Genomic DNA, 27,081 nt, shown 5'->3' with positions numbered 1-27,081 from the left:
CAGACAAAATGAAAAGGCAGAGGACTATGTACCAGAAGAAGGAACACGATAAAACCCCAGAAAAACAACGAAATGAAGTGGAGAAAGGCAACCTTCCAGAAAAAGAATTCAGAATAATGATAATGAAGATGATCCAGGACCTAAGAAAAACAATGGAGGCAAAGATCAAGAAGATTCAAGAAATATTTAACAGAGACAAAGAAGAATTAAAGAACAAACAAACAGAGATGAACAAACAATAACTGAAATGATAAATACACTAGAAGAAATCAACAGCAGAATAACTGAGGCAGAAGAATGGATAAGTGACCTGGAAGACAGAATGGTGGAATTCACTGCCACAGAACAATAAAGAAAAAAGAATGAAAAGAAATGAAGACAGTCTAAGAGACCTCTGGGACAACATTAAACAAAACAACATTCACATTATAGGGGTCTCAAAAGGAGAAGAGAGAGAGAAAGGACCCGAGAAAATATTTGAAGAGACTATAGTTGAAAACTTCCCTAACATGGGAAAGGAAATAGCCACCCAAGGCCAGGAAGCACAAAGAGTCCCAGGCAGGATAAAGCTAAGGAGAAAGTTGCCAAGACACATAGTAATCAAACTGAAAAAAATTAAAGACAAAAATTATGGAAAGCAACAAGGGAAAAATGACAAATAACATACAAAGGAACTCTCATAAGGTTAACAGCTGATTCCTCAGAAGAAACTCTACAAGCCAGAAGGGAGTGGCAGGACATATTTAAAGTGAGGAAAGGGAAGAAGCTACAACCAAGATTACTCTACGCGGCAAGGATCCCATTCAGATTCGACAGAGAAATCAAAAGCTTTACAGACAAGCAAAAGCTAAGAGAATTCAGCACCACCAAACCAGCTCTACAACAAATGCTAAAGGAACTTCTCTAAGTGGGAAACACAAGAGAAGAAAAGGACCTACAAAAACAAACCCATAACAATGAAGAAAATGGTAATAGGAATATACATATCAATAATTACCTTAAATGTAAATGGGTTAAATGCTCCAACCAAAAGACACAGCCTCACTGAATGGATACAAAAACAAGACCCATATATATGCTGTCTACAAGAGACCCACTTCAGACCTAGGGACACCTACAGACTGAAAGTGAGGGGTAGGAAAAAGATATTCCATGCAAATGTAAATCAAAAGAAAGCTGGAGTAGCAATACTCATATCAGATAAAATGGACTTTAAAATAAAGAATGTTATAAGACACAAGGAAGGGCACTACATAATGATCAAGGGATCAATCCAAGGAGAAGATATAACAATTATAAATATATATGCACCGAACATAGGAGCACATCAATACATAAGGCAAATTCTAACAGCTATAAAAGAGGAAATCAGTGGTAACACAATAACAGTGGGGGACTCTAACACCTCACTTACACCAATGGGCAATCATCCAGAGAGAAAATTAGTCAGGAAATACAAGCTTTAAATGACACAACAGACCACATAGATTTAATTGATATTTATAGGATATTGCATCCAAAAACAGCAGATTACACTTTCTTCTCAAGTGCACATGGAACATTTTCTAGGATAGATCATATCTTGGGTCACAAATCAAACCCTGGTAAATTTAAGAAAACTGAAATCATATCAGGCATCTTATCCAACCACAACACTATGAGATTAGAAATATATTACAGGGGAAAGAAATGTAAAAAACACAAACACATGGAGGATAAACAACGTGTTACTAAATAACCAGGGGATCACTGAAGAAATCAAAGAGGATATCAAAAATTACCTAGAGACAAATGACAACAAAAACGCGATGATCCAAAACCTATAGGATGCAGCCAAAGCAGTTCTAAGACAGAAGTTTATAGCAATACAATCCTACCTCAAGAAACAAGAAAAATCGCAAATAAACAAACTAACTTTATACCTAAAGGAACTAGAGAAAGAATAACAAACAAAACCCAAAGTTAGTAGAAGGAAGGAAATCATAAAGATCAGAGGAGAAATAAATGAAATAGAAACAAAGAAAACAATAGCAAAGATCAAAACAACTAAAAGCTGGTTCTTTGAGAAAATAAACAAAATTGCTAAACCTTTAGCCAGACTCATCAAGAAGAAGAGGGAGAGGACTCAAATCAATAAAGTTAGAAATGAAAAAGGAGAGTTACAATGGACACTGCAGAAATACAAAGCATCCTAAGAGACTACTACAAGCAACTCTATGCCAATAAAATGAACAACCTGGAAGAAATGGACAAATTCTTAAAAAGGTATAAACTTGGAAGACTGAATCAGGAAGATACAAAATATGAACAGACCAATCACCAGTAAAGAAATTGAAACCGTGCTAAAATCTTTCAACAAACAAAAGTCCAGGACCAGATGGCTTCACAGGTGAATTCTATCATTTAGAGAAGAGCTAACACCCATCCTTCTCAAGCTCTTCCAAAAAACTGCAGACAAAGGAACACTCCCAAACTCATTCTACAAGGCCAGCATCACCCTGATACCAAAACCAGACAAAGATAATATAAAAAGAGAAAATTGTAGATCAATAGCAGTGATGAATATAGATGCAAAAATCCACAACAAAATACTAGCAAACAGAATCCAACAGCACATTAAAAGGATTATACACCATGATCAAGTGGGATTTATCCCATGGATGCAAGGATTCTTCAATAGACACAAATCAATCAATGTGATACACCATATTAACAAATTGAAGGAAAAAACCATATGATCATCTCAATAGATGCAGAAGAAGCTGCTGACAAAATTCAACACCCATTTATGATAAAAACTCTCCAGAAAGTAGGCATAGAGGGAACCTACCTCAACATAATAAAGGCCACATACAACAAACCCACAGCAAACATCATTCTCAATGGTCAAAAACTGAAAGTATTTCCTCTAAGGTCAGGAAGCTAGACAAGGATGTACACTCTCGCCACTATTATTCAACACAGTTTTAGAAGTCGTAGCCATGGCAATCAGAGAAGAAAAAGAAATAAAATGAATACAAATTGGAAAAGAAGTAAAACTGTCACTGTTTGCAGATGACATGATACTATACATGGATAATCCTAAAGATGCCACCATAAAATTACTAGACCTAATCAATGAATCTGGTAAAGTTGCAGGATACAAAATTAATGCACAGAAATCTCTTGCATTCCTATATTCTAACAACAAAAGATCAGAAAGAGAAATTAAGGAAACAATCCCATTCACTATTACAACAAAAAGAATAAAATACCGAGGAATAAACCTACCTAAGGAAGTCAAAGACCTGTATACAGAAAACTATAAGACACTGATGAAAGAACTCAAAGATGACACAAACAGATGGAGAGATATACCCTGTTCTTGGATTGGAAGAATCAATATTGTGAAAATGACTATACTACCCAAAGCAATCTATAGATTCAATGCAATCCCTATCAAATTACCACTGGCAGTTTTTACAGAACTAGAACAAAATCTTAAATTTTGAATGGAGATACAAAAGACCCCGAATAGCCAAAGCAGTCTTGAGGGAAAAAAACGGAGCTGGAGGAATGAGACTCCCTGACTTCAGACTATACTACAAAGCTACAGTAATCAAGGCAATATGGTACTGGCACAAAACCAGAAATATATATCAATGGAACAGGATAGAAAGCCCAGAGATAAACCCATGCACCTATGGTCAACTAATCTATGACAAAGGAGGCAAGGATATACAATGGAGAAAAGACAGTCTCTTCAATAAGTGGTGCTGGGAAAACTGGACAGCTACATGTAAAAGAATGAAATTAAAACACTCCCTAATACCATACACAAAAATAAACTCAAAATGGATTAAACACCTAAATGTAAGAGCAGACACTATAAAACTCTTAGAGGAAAAGATAGGAAGAACACTCTTTGACATAAATCACAGCAAGATCTTTTTTGACCCATTCCTAGATGGAAATAAAAACCAAAAAGAAACAAATGGGATCTAATGAAACGTAAAAGCTTTTGCACAGCAAAAGAAACTATAAACAAGATGAAAAGACAACCCTCAGAATGGGAGAAAATATTTGTAAACAAATCAATGGACAAAGGGTTAATCTCCAAAATATATAAACAGCTCATGCAGCACAATATTAAAAAAACAAACAACCCAATCCAAAAATGGGCAGAAGACCTAAATAAACATCTCTCCAAAGAACACAGACAGATGGCCAAGAGGCATATGAAAAGCTCCTCAACATCCCTAATTACTAGAGAAATGCAAATCAAAACTACAATGAGGTATCACCTCACAGCAGTTAGTATGGGCATCATCAGAAAATCTACAAACAACAAATGCTGGAGAGGGTGTGGAGAAAAGGGAACCCTCTTGCACTGTTGGTGGGAATGTAAATTGATACAGCCACTATGGAGAACAGTATGGAGGTTCCTTAAAAACCTAAAAATAGAATTACCATATGACCCAGCAATTCTACTACTGGGCATATGCCCAGAGAAAACCATAATTCAAAAAGACACATGCACCCTAATGTTCTTTGCAGCACTATTTACAATAGCCAGGTCATGGAAACAACCTAAATGCCCACTGAAAGATGAATGGATACAGAAGATGTGGTACATATATACAATGGAATATTACTCAGCCATAAAGAGGAATGAAATTGGGTCATTTGTAGAGAGGTGTATGAGCCTAGAGACTGTCATACAGAGTGAAGTAAGTCAGAAAGAGAAAAACAAATATCATATATTAACGCATATATGTGGAATCTAGAAAAATCGTACAGATGAACCTGTTTGTAAGGCAGCAATAGAGACACAGATATAGAGAACAAACATATGGACACCAAGGGGGTGACAGTGTGGGGCGGTGGTGGGATGAATTGGGAGATTGGGATTGACATGTATACACTGATGTGTATAAAATAGATAACTAATAAGAACCTGCTGTATAAAAAAATAAAATTCATTAAAAAAAGAAAGAAAATTCACTGCTATGTTCACATATATAGAAATATAAAATTTGACTTTTATGTGATTTCCTTTTATAGCAAGCAGAAAATTCATCAATATTCATTGTAATCAGTTACTTTTGGGTGCTGGCAAAGAACATGGCCACAATAGAAATGTATTAATGTCATCTACGTGGAAGTAGGGATGGTAAAGGGAAAGGCTAATGTCTTTCATAGAGCAAAGGAATTACTAACAGAAGTTCCTTCTGAATTTTCTAAGCGATCATCAGATATCTTTAATACACAATCCAGTGACATCAAGTAGTAATATGCACTGAAAAACACTTCTAGACAACAATCTTAAAGGATACTAACAAAATATATTTCTCAAACTAGAAATCTGAGCTAAAGTCATACGTTAGTGAATCCATATTATGATGCGATAGGACATTTTCTATCATTGTGCAATGATGATATATTCAAGGTTTGGCACAGAGATCTTCCATGGAGACAAATTCATAAACTTAGAAGTCATTTACTTTACTCACCTTTAATCTTATTTTTTTGACCAATTTGTTTTCTTCTGATTATAAGGTAATAAAAATTTGTTGCAGACCTTTAAGAATATAGCGAAGTACAAAGGTATAAAAAAGAATTGACCATAATCATAACAACTGGCACAATTAACATAATACTGTGTATTCTCTTCTTTATTTTCATGTATTCACCTAAAACAATATCATGAACATGATGTTATTAAAATTCTTCACAAATATAGATTTTTAACAACTGCATAATAGTTCATCCTCTGGAGGAAACATACTTTAATTGTAGTCCTATTTTAGGTTGCTGAGGATGTTCATTAAAACTTTTCTAGTGCTTCCTTGGTGGCGCAGCGGTGAGAGTCTGCCTGTCAATGCAGGGGACACGGGTTCGTGGCCCGGTCAGGGAAGATCCCACATGCCGCGGAGTGGCTAGGCCCATGAGCCATGGCTGATGGGCCTGCGTGTCCGGAGCCTGTGCTCCGCAAGGGGAGAGGCCACAACAGTGACAGGCCCGCGTACCGCAAAAAAAACCAAACTTTTCTATATACGTAATCAAAAGATTTTATATATATATATATATTTAAATATATTATTAAATTTTTAGTAAACATCCTCAGCAATGTAAAATAGGAGTACCTTAAATAAATTATATATTTATATATGTGTGTGTGTGTGTGTGTATATATATATATATATATATATATATAATATATGCTCATTTTACTAAATAATCATTTAAGATGAATTCAGAGGAGAGGAAATTCATCCTTTTATACATGAGGAAATGTAGACCCATACAGTTATGTGACTGATGAGGTCCAAAACTAAGGTTATCTAATTTCCTGTTTTACTCTATCCATGTTCATAAAGGAGTCTACTAGTTTATTTCCATAATGTCATCCTCTACAAGTTAAAAGCACAGATGTTGGATCTCATTCTGTTGTGATGCATTCTATTACTATAACTTAACATTGGTATCTTTAAATTCATAATCCATTATTCATCTTTCACTCATAAAACTATTTAATTCCCTCTCCAGCCTACATATAGTGGCAATAAACCAAATCAGAAAAGCAAATTCAAATATTAAGAAATACATACGAAATATTAAAACAAACTAGGAAAAAAAAAGTAAGACATTCTTTTCTTATTTTTCACTAGATTACAAGTAAAAATCTATTCAAATATGGAAAAAGCTCCATTGTGATTACCCATAGGCAACAATTTAAAATAAACTGAGGAGATGCTATGATACAGTATAATTATAATTCAAAGAGTTAAAGCATATTAAACAGATTTGGATACAATTCTGAAGTTATTTGGGAGAGATATGAAGGGCTGATTTTTAGATAGGATGTTTACTTTCTGGAAAAGTGCATTCCCTGCTTCCAAGGGGAGAAGTGAATCAACAATCCAGAAAGCCTGAAACTGAACTGACCTTCCACAGACAATCTCCAAATATACTGATGGATAAGCCAAAGAATCCAACTGAGAATTATTGGAAAAATGTAACAACTTTCAAGTGTATATGCAGTGTAAGATTCAAGATTATTCTGGTTTTTTTAGAATTGTAAAACTTGAGTTTTTATTTCTGGGAATTATAAAAATATTAAAATAATTTAATTATTCAGATAACCATTAATTAATAAAAAATAAGAAATCTCTATACTCAAACATCACAACTTAGCTTTAAATAAAAATTGTAGGTCTTTAATTCAATTTTTTCCCCTCTGTCCTTTTAAAACTTATTTGGGAGCATCATTATTAATTATTTTTCCTAGTCATAAATGTTATTGGAACATAAAACATGAGAGCTCACTGTAAGGGTAAAAATATATGTACTAAAACTCATCAAATACAGTAGGTTAGTATATGATGTGACAAATGTTTTCCTTCATCCTAGTACAGGTTCTTCATCTAATTTTGACAAGTAAAAACAATATGAATTAAGTGAATGGAAATTTATATTTAGTCCAACTTATGAACCAAAAGCCATTCTGCATCTATATATTTATATCCATTTAAAAAAAAAAGAAAACAACCACTAAATTTCAAAATGGTTTTGTGTCTCTGACTCATATTACTGGTTCAAGTTAAAATTAATGAGTAGATTTCTTTTAAAAACTTGATGTAAACCAATGGCATTAAAGTCCTGCACAGAATGTATTTGTCAGTGTTTTGCATATCATAGTTTCTTACTGTAATAAACACAATGAAATTGGCCTTCCCACATGGTTCTCACTTTTTATTTTTATTTTTTTAAGATATAAGTGACAGAGGATATTTCCATACGTGATATATTTTCAACTTTCATGTGTCTACTTACACTTCAGTGGTTCATAATACTATTATTAAGTACACAGCAGGAAAGACAGCCCAGAAAGAACTACACAATAGATATGATACTGAAGGTTATGTGCAATTCCCAATATTCTGGCTATCAACCTTATCATTTTTCTCTCCCAAATAAGAAAGCATCTGGAATACGAGTGACTGACAATTATACAATTATATAGATAAGATTGCACTAGCTTTATTAACTAATACAGAAAAAGCAAACCAATCTCAAACTTTAGTACTTTATTATTTGTAATTATTTACCCCACACCCCACAACTAATAACAAAACAACAACATTTTTAACACTTCATTTCAGAGTCACTACCCTACCAATTAAAACCCAAACTAAAGTTAACATTTTAATGTGGACTTGGACAATATGCTACATTTAATAGATTTAATCTTATTGATTAGAGAGAAATAAAACTGCTTTTAGGTGATTTATTTTCACTTTCAAGTTGCTACTAAGCTTCTTCATGACAGTCACTTCTATTATACTCTCTAAGTGACTACAACATTTCCAATCTGTTCATTCCATCTTTGATATACCCTACAACGATTAAATTGTATTTTTATAATAAGTACTACTCAAAAGCAAGAAAGACCTTAGATGTTTTTCTTATCATCACTGCAGCTAGAAAAAAGAAGTAGGGGTCATCACCTAAAGTTCCCTTCCACTTACGCACAACACTTATCCAACCTCAAGTCTCTTGCTATACTTTTAGCCAAAAGTGAGTCAAGTGACTGCTTCTCCTGTGACAATAATAGTGGTCCCTCATGATAGGTGAAGGAAATTGTTTCATAGAGACCACCAACATTTAGTTTTAGACAAAAGGATGTGGATAACTTTTTTTGCAAACCTATCTAAAGGTGCTCAATGTTAACTTCTACATACATACAAGTATGGCTACATCTAGATGTAGGAAAATCTAATGGGTTGAAGATCCAAGTTTTTAAAGAGACATAGGTGACCAGAAATCAGGTGCAGTTTCCATTAACTAAAATATTCTTCACTTTATATAATGATTTGTTGCAGGGGTTCATAAATAGAGAATTTCTGTACGTATTCAAAAATGAAAAAAATTATAATATATGAATTTAGTCACATATTTTATGGAATGTAAACATGGTATAAGGAATGTGGGCATTTGTTATAAATTAAAAGCTGAAAAATGTTAGTTACCAATATGATTTCTATTATACATGAATTTTTAACTAATTACTTAGAAAATTGATGTCTATAGGTCTTTTACACATTATTTCTGTTAAACACTAACTAAAAACATAAAGTACAAAGCATTTATGTGAGGAAAAAACAACCGTTGCCACTGGGATCAGGTAGTCAGCTGAAAGCATCTTTTGGCACTTTATTGAGTTGTCGAAGTTCTTTTCTAGATTTACACACACACACACACACACACCCATTGACAGCTTACATTATCTATATGATATTTAAAAGGAAATTTTCAAATATAAACTGTTCCACTATAAAATTCACGACTACTCTTGGCTGGGCTACCTGAGCAACCTGTGTGGCATACTTTTGTTCCTACATTTGAAATCCAATCATAGCAGTAATAAGAAGACTTACCGGTCCAAACGAATTACTGTCAAAACTGTGTCCATGATGATCACCTTCAACCCAGATGTGACCACGGGGGACTTTGACATAGCGGTTTTTGTGTCCCATAGTTCTAGAAATAAACAGCATAACCATTGAGAAAAGATCAGAAAAGACAGAGATCAAACAGTTAAGCATACAAATTCAGGAAAGGTAAAAATACTACTGTAAAGATGCAACGGATTATTATAGGTTACATGTAAGGCTACTCTTGAATTTTCTTTTAAATAAGATGTGGTTAAGACCCTGTAAACCTATCCACAGTATTTTTTTTCATGTTTCTGTAGGTAGGAATTTTGTGCTTAAACAAGATGCACTAGTACCAGATAATGGTTTGCTACTTAACTTAATTCATAATATCCTATGTTTTTATAAAACCCAATAAGCCCCAACAAAATGCAGATCTATTTTATTTCTGACATCTGGTTTTACCTCAATGGTCAACTTGGCCAGCTGCAATCTTCATTTTTTTAGTCAAATAAACTTCTCAAACCAACTGAGAGAATTTTCATAACCTCTTAATACTTTAAAATTCAGAATATATAAGAAAAAAAAACCCCTAGATGATCTCTTGTCAAATATAAGCTATCAAAGCCAACTGAAAAATTTTGGTTAGCACCATTCAATTTCACAAATAATTCTTTTTTTTTAAATTTTTGGCTGTGTTGGGTCTTCGTTGCTGTGTGAGGGTGTTCTCTAGCTGCAGTGAGCGGGGGCTACTCTTTGTTGTGCTACGTTGGCTTCTCATTGTGGTGGCTTCTCTTGTTGCAGAACATGGGCTCTAGGTGCGCAGGGCTCAGTAGTCGTGGCTCGTGGGCTCTAAAGCGCAGGCTCAGTAGTTGTGGCGCACAGGTTTAGTGGTTCCATGGCATGTGGGATCTTCCTGGACCAGGGATCGAACCCATATCCCTGCATTGGCAAGCATATTCTTAACCACTGCGCCACCAGGGAAATCCCATAAATCATTCTTGAAAATGAGAAACTTTTCAACAATTTTGAAGACAATATTTAGAGAGCAATGATCGACGATATACATTTAGTGGAACATTCTGTCTTCATAAGGCTGACAAGGAAACCAAGTAAGGAAAGGCTCTCTCATACTGTGTTGGTGGCAATGTAAAATGATACAACTTTTTTCCTATTTTGCCCTTGGGGGCCCATTTTTGTCAAATTTATTAATAGACTAAAATGTATGTGCCTTTTGACCTAGTTATTTTACTGATAGAAATCCATTCCAAAGAAATAATCAGAAATATGGACAAATATTTATTACCAGAGATGTTCAACACAGGCCTTTTGTAACAACAACAACAACAAAAATCTTTCTAAATAATCAACAAGAGATTGGTTACATAAATTATAATATAACTAATTAAATAAATGGAATGGAATTAGATTAAATATTATCCCAAGTCTATAATAATAAATTCTTTTCAGGGAAGAGACTATTTTTTTCTTCTTTCATTCCCCAAAGCATTCCAGACAATGTCTAGCTTAAAGAAGCTTCTCAATAAATAATATTTGAATGAATAAATGTCACCCCCAAGTCTATAGACTTAACCCCAGAGACTGAGCTTTATACACTGTTCTTTGAGGTGGAGTCCCAATCAGACCATTTCTGTTAGTAAGTTGTATATATGCAGAAGAATACATAAAAAAGGAAAACTGTACATAAGTCGGTGCTATAGAAATTGAAACTATTCACTGTCTAGAATGGTTTTTAATTTTCAAGATAATTTCAGTGTTGAATTGCTTTGCTTTAGATCACTAAATCATTCATGCAAGGTGTTGTGACCATTAGAAGCCCACAGTAAGTAAATGACTGCTGTTTATTTTTAATTACTACTGGGAAGAAGAGTTGCAGCTTTTTAAAGAAAAGCAGAGGGCTTCCCTGGTGGCGCAGTGGTTGAGAGTCCACCTGCCGATGCAGGGGACACGGGTTCGTGCCCCAGTCCGGGAAGATCCCACATGCCCCGGCTGGGCCCATGAGCCATGGCCGCTGAGCCTGCACGTCCAGAGCCTGTGCTCCGCAACGGGAGAGGCCACAACGGTGAGAGGCCCGCGTACCGCAAAAAGAAAAAAAAAAAAAAGAAATGCAGAAACAAGTTGAATACATCATACTGTCATATAAATGTTCCTCAATTAAAATCAATTAGTTGTTGACATCACTAGTTATTTTATCATGAGATTCCTTCTAAGAACTAATATCCCACATCAAGTATTAATGATGGGGAGAAGATCCTTTTACTTAATTGTTGGCAAGGCACATTCTCCTAATAAGTCCAAGTATTTGTTTACTTTATTAAGCTGGCTAGTTTGGCTAAGTACTTAGAAAGGAAACAATTACCTATTTTGTCTCCTCAAATAACCATTCAAGCAGAAATATGAAATAAAACCGATCATTTCTGCAATTAAATGGTAGGTTCTAAGTCAAGCATATTCTTCTGGAAAATGAATCTGATATAAAACTCAGATTCAGTTTCAATGTCATATAAACCAAGGAGTCAAGATACTTGTGATAGAAAATAACAGTATCATAAAATTACCAGTGACAATTGCACATTTCCTTGCATTGACTATCTTATTTAAAATTTTTAAATACATCCAACTTCCCAACATTTTCTAGCCCCTTGCAATGCTTTATTTTTCTTCATTGCACCCACTAACATGATATCTACTTCCTAGTTTATTGGTTTATTGCCTATCTTTCACCCACTAGAACGTAAATTTTGGAACTTTGTGTTTCATGTTCACGAGAGTATTCCCAGAGCGCAAAAGAATGCACCATACAAAGTGCTCAATAAACATTTGTTAAATGAATGACCAAATGAATGTATAACTGAAGAATGAAAAACACTTTCACAAAGGTTGAATAATACAGAAGAAAGTGCATAGATTCTGGAAACAGACTAAACCAGTTTTAATCTTTATGCAGTTACAAGTAATCTTGTGCAAATTACTTAGTTTCTATCTCCATTTGTCTACCTTTGAAATGGGATGGATTAGACACGCCCTAACTGGATTGAGATGCAGGTTAGTAGTTAGATGAGAATATAATGGAGAGGTTGTTATAGAGCATGGTCTCTGCAATCAGCCTATCTTGGCTTTGATGTCTGACTTAACACTTCCAAGTTTATGTAATCTTGGACAAGTTGATAAAACTCAAGCGTTGGTTTCATTTGCAGAATGGGGCAAATAATAGTACCTAAGACAAAAAGTGGTTCTATGGATAAAAGTGGCATGTATTAAACACTTGATAAATGGATTCTCTTACAGTTGAGACTTTTTAAGTAAAGCACTCAATCTAGTTCTTATGTACAGTAAGAACTCAGTAAGCCATAGTTATTATTGCTATTATCTTCCTTTGTCCACTGTTTTCTTTCATTTTATAATTCAGAATGTGTTCAGCCTCTACTGTCTATTAGCATCAGTCTTTTAAAATTACCTGAGTTATGCTTCAATAATTTCTTTCCCTCACATTTGCACTGGGGCTATAGATTAATGGTACAGTGAATCTTATTTTTCTTTCATTCTTATGCCCTTCTGGGATATTCTAAAACTTACATGTGAAAACACAATCTACCTGTTTGTACATATGCAAGCATGCAGAGAGTAGCAGGTGAAAGCACAATCTATTTGTTTTCACTTACTAATCACTTACATATTTGAATGTTGCTATGCTAATAGAGAATGGTTCACCTAGACACTAGACAGGGTGTGAAATAACTCTTTGAGCTGTAGAACCCTGCTAAAATTCATGCCATATACACATATTGAATTTCTCAGGCTTCAATCTAACTTAAAAAAAAATAACCCAAAGTAGCTTTAAAAAATATGACGTTAAAATATTGAGCTGGTTCCTTTTAGGACTGCCAAAGAAATATAATACTTCTAATAGAATCTCTCTCGAGAAGGAATTTTAAATAGCTTTGTGCTCCTGAATTCACATAAAAGAAAGACAAGGTAATCTTTTAGGCGATTTAACAGTTAAGTGAGGTGTCAGCCTACAAGGTTGTATGTATCTATGGCTTGCAAATAATTTTGGTTTTGACTGTCAAAAATGAGTTCTGTATGGTATTCTAACTACCTGTCTACAAAAAGGCATTTTTAGTACTAGCTTTACCAAGTTACCTAGGTCTTATAAATGGAATGAAGAATGGTTTTTTCCAATTTGATTTGACCTTGAAAACAATGGTTTATTTTTTCTTTTTTAGGTCTCAATGTTTTGAGTGTCATCAGTTGAATACAAAATTGTCTATGTAATCCTTGATGTCACAAGAAGGAAACAAATTCATATTTAAAGTATTTCCCAAATACACACACACACGTTCTTAATGTAGGTAATTAGTATTAATAATTCATAATTGATTAAGGTGTTTTTATTTATTTATTTTTCAAACCATTCTATTGAATTTTTTTCATTGTCCAAAGTAGTGGCTGCCCTGAAGGTGTTTACTGGACACTCCCTGGATCCTAGACCCCCTGGGTTTTCACTGTCCAGAAGGGATCACGAGTATAGAGCTCAGGATTCAGTAAGATCAAGAGTTGGAACTAGATCTCTTTTATCATCATTAATAGACTGACTAGAAAAAAGTAATCTACCATCAGGAAAGGAAAATGAAAAGGCCATTTGCCTATCTAGGGCGACCCCTGGAAGGGAAAAATTCCCTCTTGAGAGTCCACATTCTGCTCTCAAGGTGAGACGGGTTCAAATTCACACTGCTTATGTGGTCTGGGATAGTCAAGAATTAAGTTTAATTGGCTCCAGGAATCTTGGACAAGTTAGTTTAAACAATTAGTTTATCAATCAATAGTTCAAGGACACTTGGGTTCTTTCCAGTTTTTGGCTATTATCAATAAAGCCACCATGAACCTATAAGTATTTATGTGGATACATGTTTTCAATCTGGCAGAAGGAACTATAAATCTCTTCAGGGATAATCTCTCAATTCAGAGTTTTCAAGGTTTCTACAGATAAGTCCCAGTCAATAGGCACTCACAATCCAAAAAACAGAACTCACAAGGAAATAACCAGCATTAATGAGTCAGAACTCATTAACAAACAGAAGAATTTGACCACCAAGGACTTAAACTGCTGGATTTCTCAAACATAGAATATAATTTATACAAATTCAAATATTTTTTAAAATTAAAAAAGGGAATTAAAAACATGAACAAGGAACAATATACATTTTTAAAAGACAGATATTTGAGAAAAAATCAAACAGCTTCTAAAAATTAAAATATACTATTAAATAGGTGGATTAAAAAGCAGATGAATATAAATGAAAGAAAGAAGAACTGGAATATATATCTAAAAGATTACTTAGACTTTAGCACAGAGAGGTAAGGAAATGAAAAGTAGGAGAGATGGAGAATATTATTAGAAAATGTAATATAAGTGTAATGAGAGTCCCAAAGGAAGAGAATAAAAAGGAACAAGGAAGAGATAATATTTGAGAGATAGTGATGGAGAATTTTCCAGAACTGATGAAAGCATGAATTACAGCTTCAGTAATCAAAGTGAATCACAAGTAAGATAAATAAATGGAAAGAAATCACACCGTGACACATTGTAATGAAACTGCAGAACACTAAGGAACCCTTCTTCCCTAAAAAATTTTTGAAAAGCTGCCGGAGAAAAAAGAGATTATCTTCAAAGGAATAGCAAACTGACAGCAGAGTTCCCTTGTTAGGAGATAAATATAATCCAGCAATTTTAAGTGTACAGTTCAATGAATTTTAAAAATCTACCCAAGCCCATAATCACTAGATCAAGATATGAAACATCCAATCACCCAGAAAAGGCCCCTCATGCCCTTCTGCAGGCAGACCTGCCTCCCTCCATCCTCGTCTCCCAGCAAACACAGCTGAGCTTTTTGTCACCATAGTTGTGCCTCTTCTAGAATTTCACATAAATGGGATCATTCTATATGCATTCTTTGATTTCTGGTTTTCTTTCTTTAATGTAGTCTATTTGCTTTTGAGATTAATCTGTGTTGTTGCACATGTTAGTCATTTGTTACGTTTTTCTTAATAGTATACTGCTATAGAGATACACCACAATTAGTTTATCAATCAATAATTCAAGGACACTTGGGTTCTTTCCAGTTTTTGGCTATTATCAATAAAGCCACCATGAACCTATAGGTATTTACGTGGATACATGTTTTCATTTCTCCTGGGTAAATATCTACAAATGAAATGGCTGAGTCCTATAGTAACCGAATGTTTAGCCTTGCAACATGTCAGACTGGCTTCCAATGCAGCTGTACCAACAATGTGTGGGTTCCAGTTGTTCCATACACCACTGACACTTGATAATCACCATTCTTTTAAATTTTAGCCATTTTAGGGGCCTACCAAGATTATAACTTATACCATGATTCAAAACATAAGCCACAAAGCAGTCTATTATATATATATAGCAGATAACAGTCTAAACTACCATAGACAAAATTTCACAAGCTGGAAACATCTGCAAGAAAATAATTGGTGAATGGAGGAATAAATAAATGAACGAATGTCAAATGTTGCTAACTGCAGAGGTGTTCAAAGGATGATATTGTTTTAGGCTGGAATAGTCAGAAAAGGCACTATGTATATTTGAATCCAGATATGAAGAACAGATAAAACCTAAAAGGTAAGGAAGATAGTGTGGGTTTCAAATCCCATTCGCTTATAGAAAAAAAAGATTTCTTTTTCCTTAGTACATTATTTTCTGGAGATATACCACTATAAATTAAGGGAGATATTTCATAACTCACTTTCTAATGAGGACATTCAATGATTATAATTGTATAGAAAAATTAAATATATTTAAATTATTTTATTCTAAAAATGTATTATTGATTTTTCTCATATATTCTATTTGTTATTACAATACACCTAATATTAACCTAGATCATATTGAGTCAAAAAGTTTAAGGTAGGGCTTCCCTGATGGTGCAGTGGTTGAGAGTCCGCCTGCCGATGCAGGGGACACGGGTTCGTGCCCCGGTCTGGGAAGATCCCACATGCTGCGGAGCAGCTGGGCCAGTGAGCCATGTCCGCTGAGCCTGCGCGTCCGGAGCCTGTGCTCCGCAACGGGAGAGGCCACAACAGTGAGAGGCCCGCGTACCACAAAAAAAAAAAAAGAAAAAAGTTTAAGGTAAATATATTATTGAATTATATATAGCATAATTATAAACATTATGTAAGCTATCTGAATATATAAAAGATAACTCCACAAAGTAAATAATGTATCTAACTTACATATATTTAAAATTAGTTTTTGCTAAAATGATCACCAATTACATGACATGTCAAAGGTGTAAATACCATAATCAGTTTACCTACTGTTAACTGGATCTTATCATGTAATATATATAGTGATTCATTCCACGCATGGCTTCCTAGCAAACAAATTTAAATAGAACAATGAACTTGTAATGCATAATTTTATTTTTCAAAAAAAAATCAATATGTATTATAAATGGTATTGTTGTGCTTGTTTACAAAGTTTTCTTTCAAAATGATTTCCTGTGTGTCCACATCATTCATCGTTTAGTTCCACAGGTTTTTCCCACATGCTAGTTACAGAAGGGGGCGGGGTAAACATATTTCAGTGCTTTCTTAACGTAAGGTCCAATAATACTTAGATATTAGAGGAACTATGAACAATTTTCCATCTGTTTGCTCTGATCCCAGTCTTATAACTTTAACTTTTTAGTATTAAAAGGAATGGTTACTATTCTCTTTATTTCCTACAAACAAAATTAATGAGCCTTGGATTAATTACTAGTAAAACAAAAAATAAATGCCTCAGAGCTAAAGAGATCACCAAACAATGGCTCTTCTTTAAAAATATTTCTTTAGAATAGGAATAATAGACAATTTTGAAGCTGGAAAGCAGTGTGGTAGAGGGAAAATTAATATAGGTTTTCAAACTAGCCAGACTCTGGTTGAATTCCAGTTCTGCCACTTCCTACTTGCATGGCCTTGAGCTCATCAGTTGTAATAGAGGATAACACTATCTGCTTCATAGAGGTGTGATGACATATGAGATAAGGCATGTAACATTTTTAGAATAGTGTCTGGCAGAATAGACCCTAATAAATGGTAAACTTCATTATCAGAATTAGGGAATAAGCTTAGCTATTCTTATGATACAATAATTAAGGCAGCTAGAAAAAAAACACTTCTCTAATTCAAATTAATTCCACAAATATTTATTACCCAGTGGTATCAAGAACTGTTAGGCACTAGAAATGTAAACATAAATATGACACAGACCTGCCCTGGAAGAATTCTTAGCTTAGCTAAGTAAATAGACTATTTTTTAAGCATACAATTTCAACTCAAAGTGGTAAGTCAATGTTACAGGTGCAAAGAGGGCAAAATAAGGAGGTGGGCAAGAGATATCCAACTCAGCTAGGGTTACAGGGTAGTCTTCAGGAAAAGGTAATACCTTTCATATATTATACCCATATTTCTGAAATTATCAACATCCATGATGGGTATCCAACATGATGGGTATAAATTATCAGCATCCCTAAACCACCAAATTTAAGCCAAGGAAAAGGTACATAATATTGCAATTGTGGATGAAGAATGTCACCTGCCATATCAGTAAACAAAGGATTTTGCAGCCATCAAGCCATCAGCCACTATAGCTGCTCCCAGACTGTGCACCCTGAGAGGACTCAGGATGGGAAAGCAGGATACTGGCCCTAGATAGATAAGGTACATGTCAAAGGAATGATTTCAATGAGCCCAGACAGACTGGTATCTTCCCATACATAGAAAAGCGCTAAATTCATTAACTTGAGATGTCTGGCTTTCTTTAATTAACAGTAATCTTTTGATGTTCTGACTGCCTGGCTTTTGTTGCAAAAACTCCTATATATCCGGGCTCCTCCTTTACCTCTTGGGAGCCGTCCCTCAGCTCTATCTGAGAGGTTGCTCCATGTTTGAGTCCTCAGAAAGTCGGCCAAAGAAAACATAACTCTCATATTTTAGGCTGTGCATTTTTTTCAACTGACACAACCAATTAAAAAAATCAGTATTTTAAAAAATAAAAAAAAGAATCTGAAAGCTTCATGTACAAGCTAGGATTGAGGAAAGGCTTTTTAAGCAAGACTAAAAACCAAAAGTTATAAAATATACAAATATCTGAATATTTAAGAATTAAAAACTCTTTTGTACCATACAAAGTCAAAAGATTAACACTAGCTTTGGAAAAAAAAAAATTGCCCAAATGCCATACAAAGGGAAAATTCTACACCATAAAAATATCCTCACAGTCACTCACATTAAAAAAAAAAAAAAAAGACAATCCAACAGAAAATGGGTAAAAGATATAAATAGGCAAGTTACAGATGAGACTTATGAAAAACCACTCAAATTTGCTAGCATTCAGGAAAATACAAATTAAACACAAGATACTACTTTATAACCAACAGCTGAAAAATTAAAAAGAGCTTTAATACCTACTGCTGGCAGAAGTATAGGAAAAGTATACTCTTTCACATTACTGGTAGAAATATGAAGAGTTATAATCTTTTTGGAAAGCAATCTGGCAACATCTATAAAATTTTAAAAATTCATTTGCCTTATGACCTAGCAATTCCACTCCTGGGATTCAATGCCATAAAAATAATTGTATAAGGACACAGGTACAACAATGTTTATTACAACGTTGTTCATTATGGCAAAAAAAATTGGAACCAAAGAAAATTACTAAAAACAGAGGAACGGTTTAATAAATGATGCAGGGCCCATACCATAGAATATTGTACAACCCATAAAGAGAACGAAAATAAAGCCATTAACTGACTTGAGAGATTTTTCAAAAAGTACTATTGAATGATAAAAGTAGAAAAGTACATGTGATATGTTTCCACTTTTTTGAAAAAAATGTTGACAAAAAGTCAGTATATATATAAATGTGAATATAGGAAGCACTGTTTCAGAATAAAGAAAATCATATTGGGGATACACAAGAGGCTATAGACCTGAGTGAGGGATGGGGAAACTAACACAAGAGAAAGGAGAAAGAAGGAAGAGCAAAGACAAAAAAGCAAAAAAAAAAAAAAGAAAAAAAAGGCATTTCTAAATAACGCATTATGATATTACCATATTCATGCCTTCATGTAAATTTTAAGTGGATTCATATCAAAGCTAACTACAATAGACAAAATACAAATATATTTATATGTACATATATAAATGCAAAGCATAAAATAAACATTTAGAGAAGAGCTAAAAAGCATGGCTTCACAGCAGTTCTAGCAGAAACTAGACAAAAAATAACAATAAAGAGTAAAATAAACACTACTTTATAAAAGCCAGAAGTGTTAATTGGGTGTAATATTTCCAGGGGTCTTCTCATCTCGGGTTTTTCCTCTTAGGCTGAATGCATCAGCAGATAAATGTTGCAGGAGAGCAGGGACAATGGTATACCAGTTTATGGAAATATCCTTCATTTTGTTATACTTAAGGGTCCTCAATTAGCCACTCACTGAACTAAGTAAAGGATCTGTCAAATGTTAGTTCCAGTAGGATGCCTATTAACATAAATCATTTCTATTGAAGTAATGATTATGAAATGTCTTCATATTTAGAAGTCCAAAAAATTTGGATTCAGTCCACAGATGCCGAAGGTATAGGGCAGGCAAATTTTCACCTCTGCCCTCTTAGAATTTTCAGCTGAGCCTGAGAAGTAAACTGACAGAAACTGATTAACCGGAGAAAAGCAAATTTGGCCCCAGATGTGGAGGGCCAACTGTACTGCGCCATTGTATACAAGGGACTTGAGCATCCCTGGATATTGGTATTTGAGGGGGGTCCTGGAACCAATTCCCCTCCGATACTGAGGAATATACTTGTATAAATATACACAAATTTATATAAACTTTATGTTACACAGGAGCCCTCATAAGGAATGAAGACACAAAGAAAGGCAGAACCTACATGATTTTTTATAGTTGACTGAACAAAGAGAGATAATTATGGAGAAGTAAATGAATTATGTGCAGAGGCTAAAGGAAGATAAGAATTATTATAGAAGGTCCATTTGTGTAGAATTCTCTGGGTCTCAACTTCTTGTCCTTGATGATAAGAACGTTACTTTGCTTCTATTACAGAGGACATAACTCACATGAGAATTTCATCTCCTGCTTTTAAGAAAAAAAAGGGAATAGGATTTGCTATTTTTCAAGTCCTTTTAAATCCAAATAATCCTTATGCCAAGGTGGCATATTTTGGAGTGGCATATTCTGCCACCCTTCACAGGCAAAACACAAAAACAAACGAAAAATATAAAACACAACAAAACCGTCAAACCAAATACGAACAACAACGAAAGAAACCATGCTCTCGACTTCCTGAGAGATGGCTCCCCATCTGTGATTAAAATTAATTGAGAAAGATATAAGAGTGGGGGGTACCTAATGAAGGGCTGAGGCTGCTCTGGTCCTCCCTGACATAAAATTCATAAAGAATCAAAAGACAGCCTCTAGCTGCAAAATCAGTTGTTTTTCCTGGGTTCATTTTAATGAAAAAACTTAGCCACCATTCAACATAGTCATTAGAATGAAACTTATTATCCTCCATGGGGTGGAACGCTCCGGAAACCTTCTGCCTCTGCACTCCTGTTTCAGAGTTGATGACTTAATGTTTTTAAGCCACTGTTTAGGCCTTCTAGGACAAAAAGAACAGTCTAATCAAGGCATATGAACTGACCAATTTGCTTTCTTTTCCTCTCTTCTTTGTGGAGGCCTGCAATTTTATTTTTTAAGAATCTGTTCCTCTGTTAACTCTACTCATTATTTATTGCCTACAATGGTTATGAAAATATTTGATCTTCAAAGTGTAGCATGATGCAGTATGTTTATTTTTTAACATCTTTATTGGAGTATAATTACAGTGTTGTGTTAGTTTCTGCTATATAACAAAGTGAATCAGCTATATGCAAATGTATACCCCCATATCCCCTCTTGCATCTCCCTCCCACCTTCCTTATCCCACCCTGCTAGGTGGTAGCAAAGCACTGAGATGATTTCTCTGTGCAATGCAGTTGCTTTCCACTAGCTATCTATTTTACACTTGGTAGTGTATATATACTACTCTTGCACTTCGTCCCAGCTTCCCCTTCCCCCACCGCCTGTGTCCTCAAGTGCATTCTCTATGTCTGCATCTTTATTCCTGTCCGGCCCCTGGGTTCATCAGAACCTTTTTTTTTGAATTCCATATATGTGTATTAGCTATTTGTTTTTCCTTTCTGACTTACTTCACTGTTGGACAGACTCTAGGTCCATCCATCGCACTACAAATAACTCAATTTCATTTTTTTTATGGCTGAGTAATATTCCATTGTATATGTGTGCCACATCTTCTTTATCCATTCATTTGTCGATGGACTCAGGTTGCTTCCATGTCCTGGCTATAGGAAATAGTGCTGCAATGAACATTGTGGTACATGACTTTTTTGAATTATGGTTTTCTCAGGGTATATGCCCAGTAGTGGGAGTGCTGGGTCATATGTTAGTTCTATTTTTAGCTTTTTAAGGAACCTCCATACTGTTCTCCATAGTGGATGTATCAATTTACATTCCCACCAACAGTGCAAGAGGGCTCCCTTTTCTCCACACCCTCTCCAGCATTTATTGTTTGTAGATTTTTTGATGTTGACCATTCTTGATGTTGACCGGTGTGAGGTGATACTTCATTGTAGTTTTGATTTGCATTTCTCTAATGATTAGTGATGTTGAGCATTCTTTCATGTGTTTGTTGGCACTCTGTATATCTTCTTTGGAGAAATGTCTATTTAGGTCTTCTGCCCATTTTTGGATTGGGTTGTTTGTTTTGATATTGAGCTGCTTGAGCTGCTTGTAAAGTTTGGAGATTAATCTGTGTCAGTTGCTTCGTTTGCAAATATTTTCTCCCATCATGAGGCTTGTCTTTTCATCTTGTTTATGGTTTCCTTTGCTGTGCAAAAGCTTTGAAGTTTCATTAGGTTCCATTTGTTTATTTTGGTTTTTATTTTCATTTCTCTAGGAGGTGGGTCAAAAAGGATCTTGCTGTGATTTATGTCATAGGGCGTTCTGCCTATGTTTTCCTGTAAGATTTTATAGTGTCTGGTCTTACATTTAGGTCTTTAATCCATTTTGAGTTTATTTTTGTGTATGGTGTTAGGGAGTGTTCTAATTTCATTCTTTTACATGTAGCTGGCCAGTTTTCCCAGCACCACTTACTGAAGAGGATGTCTTTTCTCCATTGTATATTCTTACCTCCTTTATCAAAGATAAGGTGACCATTGGTGTGTGGGTTTATCTCTGGGCTTTCTATCCTGTTCCATTGGTCTACATTTCTGTTTTGGTGCCAGTACCATATTGTCTTGATTACTGAAGCTTTGTAGAATAGTATGAGGTCAGGGAGCCTGATTGTTCCAGCTCCGTTTCCTTCTCAAGATTGTTTTGGCTATTCGGGGTCTTTTGTGTTTCCATACAAATTGTACACTTTTTTGTTCTAATTCTGTGAAAAATGCCATTGGTAGTTTGATAGGGATTGCATTGAACCTGTAGATTGCTTTGGGTAGTATAGTCATTTTTAAAACATAGATTCTTCCAATTCAAGAACATGGTATATCTCTCCATCTGTTGGTATCATCTCTAATTTCTTTCATCAGTGTCTTATAGTTTTCTGCATACAGGTCTTTTGTCTCCTTAGGTGAGTTTATTCCTAGGTATTTTATTCTTTTTGTTGCAATGGTAAATGGGAGTGTTTCCTTAATTTCTCTTTCAGATTTTTCATTATCAGTGTATAGGAATGCAAGTTTTCTGTGCATTAATATTGTATCCTGCTATTCTACCTAATTCATTGATTAGCTCTAGTGGTTTTCTGGTGGCATCTTTAGGATTCTCTATGTATAGTATCATGTCATCTGCAAACAGTGACAATTTTACTTCTTCTTTTCCGATTCGGATTCCTTTTATTTCGTTTTCTTCTCTGCTGTGGCTAAAACTTCCAAAACTATGTTGAATAATAGTGGTGAGAATGGGCCACCTTGTCTTGTTCCTGATCTTAGAGGAAAAGTTTTCAGTTTTTCACCATTGAGAACGATGTTGGCTGTTTGTTTGTCATATTTGGCCTTTATTATGGTGAGGTAGGTTCCCTCTATGCCTACTTTCTGGAGAGTTATCATCATAAATGGGTGTTGAATCTTGTCAAAAGCTTTTACTTCATCTATTGAGATGATCATATGGTTTTTCTCCTTCAATTTGTTAATATGGTGTATCACACTGATTTATTTGCATATATTGAAGAATCCTTGCATTCCTGGGATAAACCCCAGTTGATCATGGTGTATGATCCTTTTAATGTGCTGTTGGATTCTGTTTGCTAGTATTTTTTGAGGATTTTTGCATGTATGTTCATCAGTGATATAGGCCTATAGTTTTCTTTTTTGTGGCACTTTTGTCTGGTTTTGGTATCACGGTGATGGTGGCCTCATAGAATGAGTTTGGGAGTCTTCCTCCCTATGCTATATTTTGGAAGAGTTTGAAAAGGTCAGGTGTTAGCTCTTCTCTAAATGTTTGATAGAATTCACCTGTGAAGCCATCTTGTCCTGGGCTTTTGTTTGTTGGAAGATTTTTAATCACAGTTTCAATTTCAGTGCTTGTGATTGGTCTGTTCATATTTTTTCTTCCTGGTTCAGTCTTGCAAGGTTGTGCTTTTCTAAGAATTTGTCCATTTCTTCCAGGTTGTCCATTTGATTGGCATATAGTTGCTTCTGGTAATCTCTCATGATCCTCTGTATTTCTGCAGTGTCAGTTGTTACTTCTCCTTTTTCATTTCTAATTCTGTTGATTTGATTCTTCTCCCTTCTTTTCTTGATGAGTCTGGCTTATGGTTTATCAATTTTATTTATCTTCTCAAAGAACCAGCTTTTAGTTTTATTAATCTTTGCTCTCATTTCCTTCATTTCTTTTTCATTTATTTCTGACCTGATCTTTATGATTTCTTTCCTCTGCTAACTGTGGCATTTTTTTCTTCATCTTTTTCTAATTTCTTTAGTTGTAAGGTTACGTTGTTTCTTTGAGATGTTTCTTGTTTCCTAAGGTAGGACTGTATTGCTATAAACTTCCCTCTTAGAACTGCTTTTGCTGCATCCCATAGGTTTTGGGTCATCGTGTTTTCATTGTCGTTTTTTTGCTAGGTATTTTTTGACCTCCTCTTTGATTTCTTCAGTGATCTCTTGGTTATTTCATAGTGTATTGTTTAGCATCCATGTGTTTGTATTTTTTACATTTTTTCCCCTGTAATTGATATCTAGTCTCATAATGCTGTGTTCAGAAAAGATACTTGATATGATTTCAATTTTGTTAAATTTACCAAGGCTTGATTTGTGACCCAAGATATGGTCCATCATGGAGAATGTTCCATGAGCACTTGGAAAGAAAGTGTATTCTGTTGTTTTTGGATGGAATGTCCTGTAATTATCAATTAAGTCCATCATGTTTAATGTGTCATTTAAAGCTTGTGTTTCCTTATTTATTTTCATTTTGGTTGATGTGTCCATTGATGAAAGTGGGCTGTTACAGTCCCATACTAATTTTGTGTTACTGTTGATTTCCCCTTTTAATGGCTGTTAACATTTGCCTTATGTGTTGAGGTGCTCTTACGCTGGGTGCATAAATATTTACAATTGTTACATCTTCTTCTTGGATTGATCCCTTGATCATTATGAAGTTGTCCCTCTTTGTCTCTTGTAATGGTCTTTATTTTAAAGTCTACTTTGTCTGATATGAGAATTGCTACTCCAGCTTTCTTTTGGTTTCCATTTGCATGGAATATCTTTTTCCATCCCCTCACTTTCAGTCTGTATGTGTCCCTAGGTCTGAAGTGGGTCTCTTGTAGACAGCATATGTATGGGTCTTGTTTTTGTATCCATTCAGCCAGTCTATCTCTTTTGGTTGGAACATTTAATGCATTTACATTTAAGGTAATTATCAATATGTGTGTTCCTATTTCCAATTTCCTAATTGTTTTGGGTTTGTTATTGTAGGTCTTTTCCTTCTCTTGTATTTCCTGCCTAGAGAAGTTTCTTTAGCATTTGTCGTAAAGCTGGTTTGGTGGTGCTGAATTCTCTTAGCTTTTGTTTGTCCGTAAAGGTTTTAATTTCTCCTTCAAATCTGAATGAGATCCTTGCTGGGTAGAGTAATCTTAGTTGCAGCTTTTTCCCTTTCATAACTTTAAACATGTCTTACCACTCCCTTCTGGCTTGCAGAGCTCCTGCTAAAAGATCAGCTGTTAACCTTATGGGCATTCCCTTTTATGTTATTTGTTGCTTTTCCCTTGCTGCTTTTAATATTTTTTCATTGTATTTAATTTTTGATAGTTTGATTAATATGTGTCTCAGAGTGTTTCTCTTTGGGTTTATCCTGTATGGTACTCTCTGGTCTTCCTGGGCCTTATTGCCTATTTCCTTTCCCATGTTAGGGAAGTTTTGAACTATAATCTCTTCAAATATTTTCTCAGACCCTTTCTTTTTCTCTTCTTCTGGGACCCCTATAATTCGAATGTCGGTGTGTTTAGTGTTGTCCCAGTGGTGTCTGAGACTGTCCTCAATTCTTTTCATTCTTTTTTCTTTATTCTGCCCCCTGGCAGTTATTTCCACCATTTTATCTTCCAGCTCACTTATCCGTTCTTCTACCTCAGTTATTCTCTTATTGCTTCCTTCTAGAGAATTTTAAATTTTATTTAATGTGTTGTTCATCACTGTTTGTTTGCTCTTCAGTTCTCCTAGATCCTCGTTAAATATTTCTTGTATTTTCTCCATTCTGTTTCTGAGATTTTGGATCATCTTTACTATCATTACTCTGAATTCATTTTCAGGTAGGTTGCCTATTTCATCTTCATTTATTTGGTCTTGTAGGTTTTTACCTTGTTCCTTCGTCTGTAAGGTATTTTTTTTTCATTTCTTTTTTTTTTTTTTTTTTTTATGGGTTGTGTTGTATTCCTGTCTTACTGGTTGTTTGGCCTGTGTTTGGCACCGGAGTTTGCAGGCAGTTGGATAGAGCTGGGTCTTGGTGCTGAGATGAGGACTTTTGGGAGGTCTCACTCTGACTGATATTCCCTGCGGTCTGAGTTTCTCTGTTAGTCCAGTGGTTTGGACTTGGAGCCCCCACCACAGGAGCTCGGGCCCAACCCCCTGCCTGGGAACCAAGATCCCACAAGCTTCGTGGTGTGGTTAGAAAAATAAAAAAAGGAAGAAAGAAAGAAAAAGGGGAGCAGTAAAATATCAAAAAATAAAATAAAAGTGGAAAGATAAAAAATATATTAGGAAAAATAAAACTATAATTGAAACAACTGCAACAAGGAAAATTAAAACCACAACAGAAAAAAGAAAATAAAAAAGGAGTGGGGGGGGGGAACAAGCCATAAAGAGAGATCACTGACAAAGTATAAAGAATAAAATAAAATTAGAAAAATAAAAGATTAGGGAAAATAAAAATGTAAAAGAATCAACAACAATGAAATAACAAGGTAAAACAGAGCCCCAATCCAAAAGAGGAAAAAAGAAAAGAAAAAAAAAAAAAAGCCTTGGCTATGGGGGCAGAGTTTAGGCAAGGGTTGTAACTTAAGCAGG

General features: G+C 34.8%; 1 protein-coding gene across 1 annotated transcript in view; it reads right to left on the bottom strand.

The window, feature by feature from the left end:
• IMMP2L (inner mitochondrial membrane peptidase subunit 2) overlaps positions 1–27,081 on the bottom strand; it is a 902,508-nt gene that overhangs the window by 185,841 nt on the left and 689,586 nt on the right. Inside the window, exon 6 of the mRNA XM_027102163.1 lies at positions 9,420–9,522. Within this exon, the coding sequence (XP_026957964.1) occupies positions 9,420–9,522 (103 nt within the window). The remainder of the gene's footprint in view (positions 1–9,419; positions 9,523–27,081) is intronic.

The sequence above is a fragment of the Aethalodelphis obliquidens genome, unplaced genomic scaffold, assembly GCF_003676395.1.
Source record: "Aethalodelphis obliquidens isolate GAN/ISIS:26980383/991018 unplaced genomic scaffold, ASM367639v1 scaffold5, whole genome shotgun sequence".
Lineage (NCBI taxonomy): Eukaryota > Metazoa > Chordata > Mammalia > Artiodactyla > Delphinidae > Aethalodelphis > Aethalodelphis obliquidens.
The sequence above is the reverse complement of the archived record's forward strand: the minus strand, read 5'-3'. Positions and strand labels throughout refer to the sequence as shown.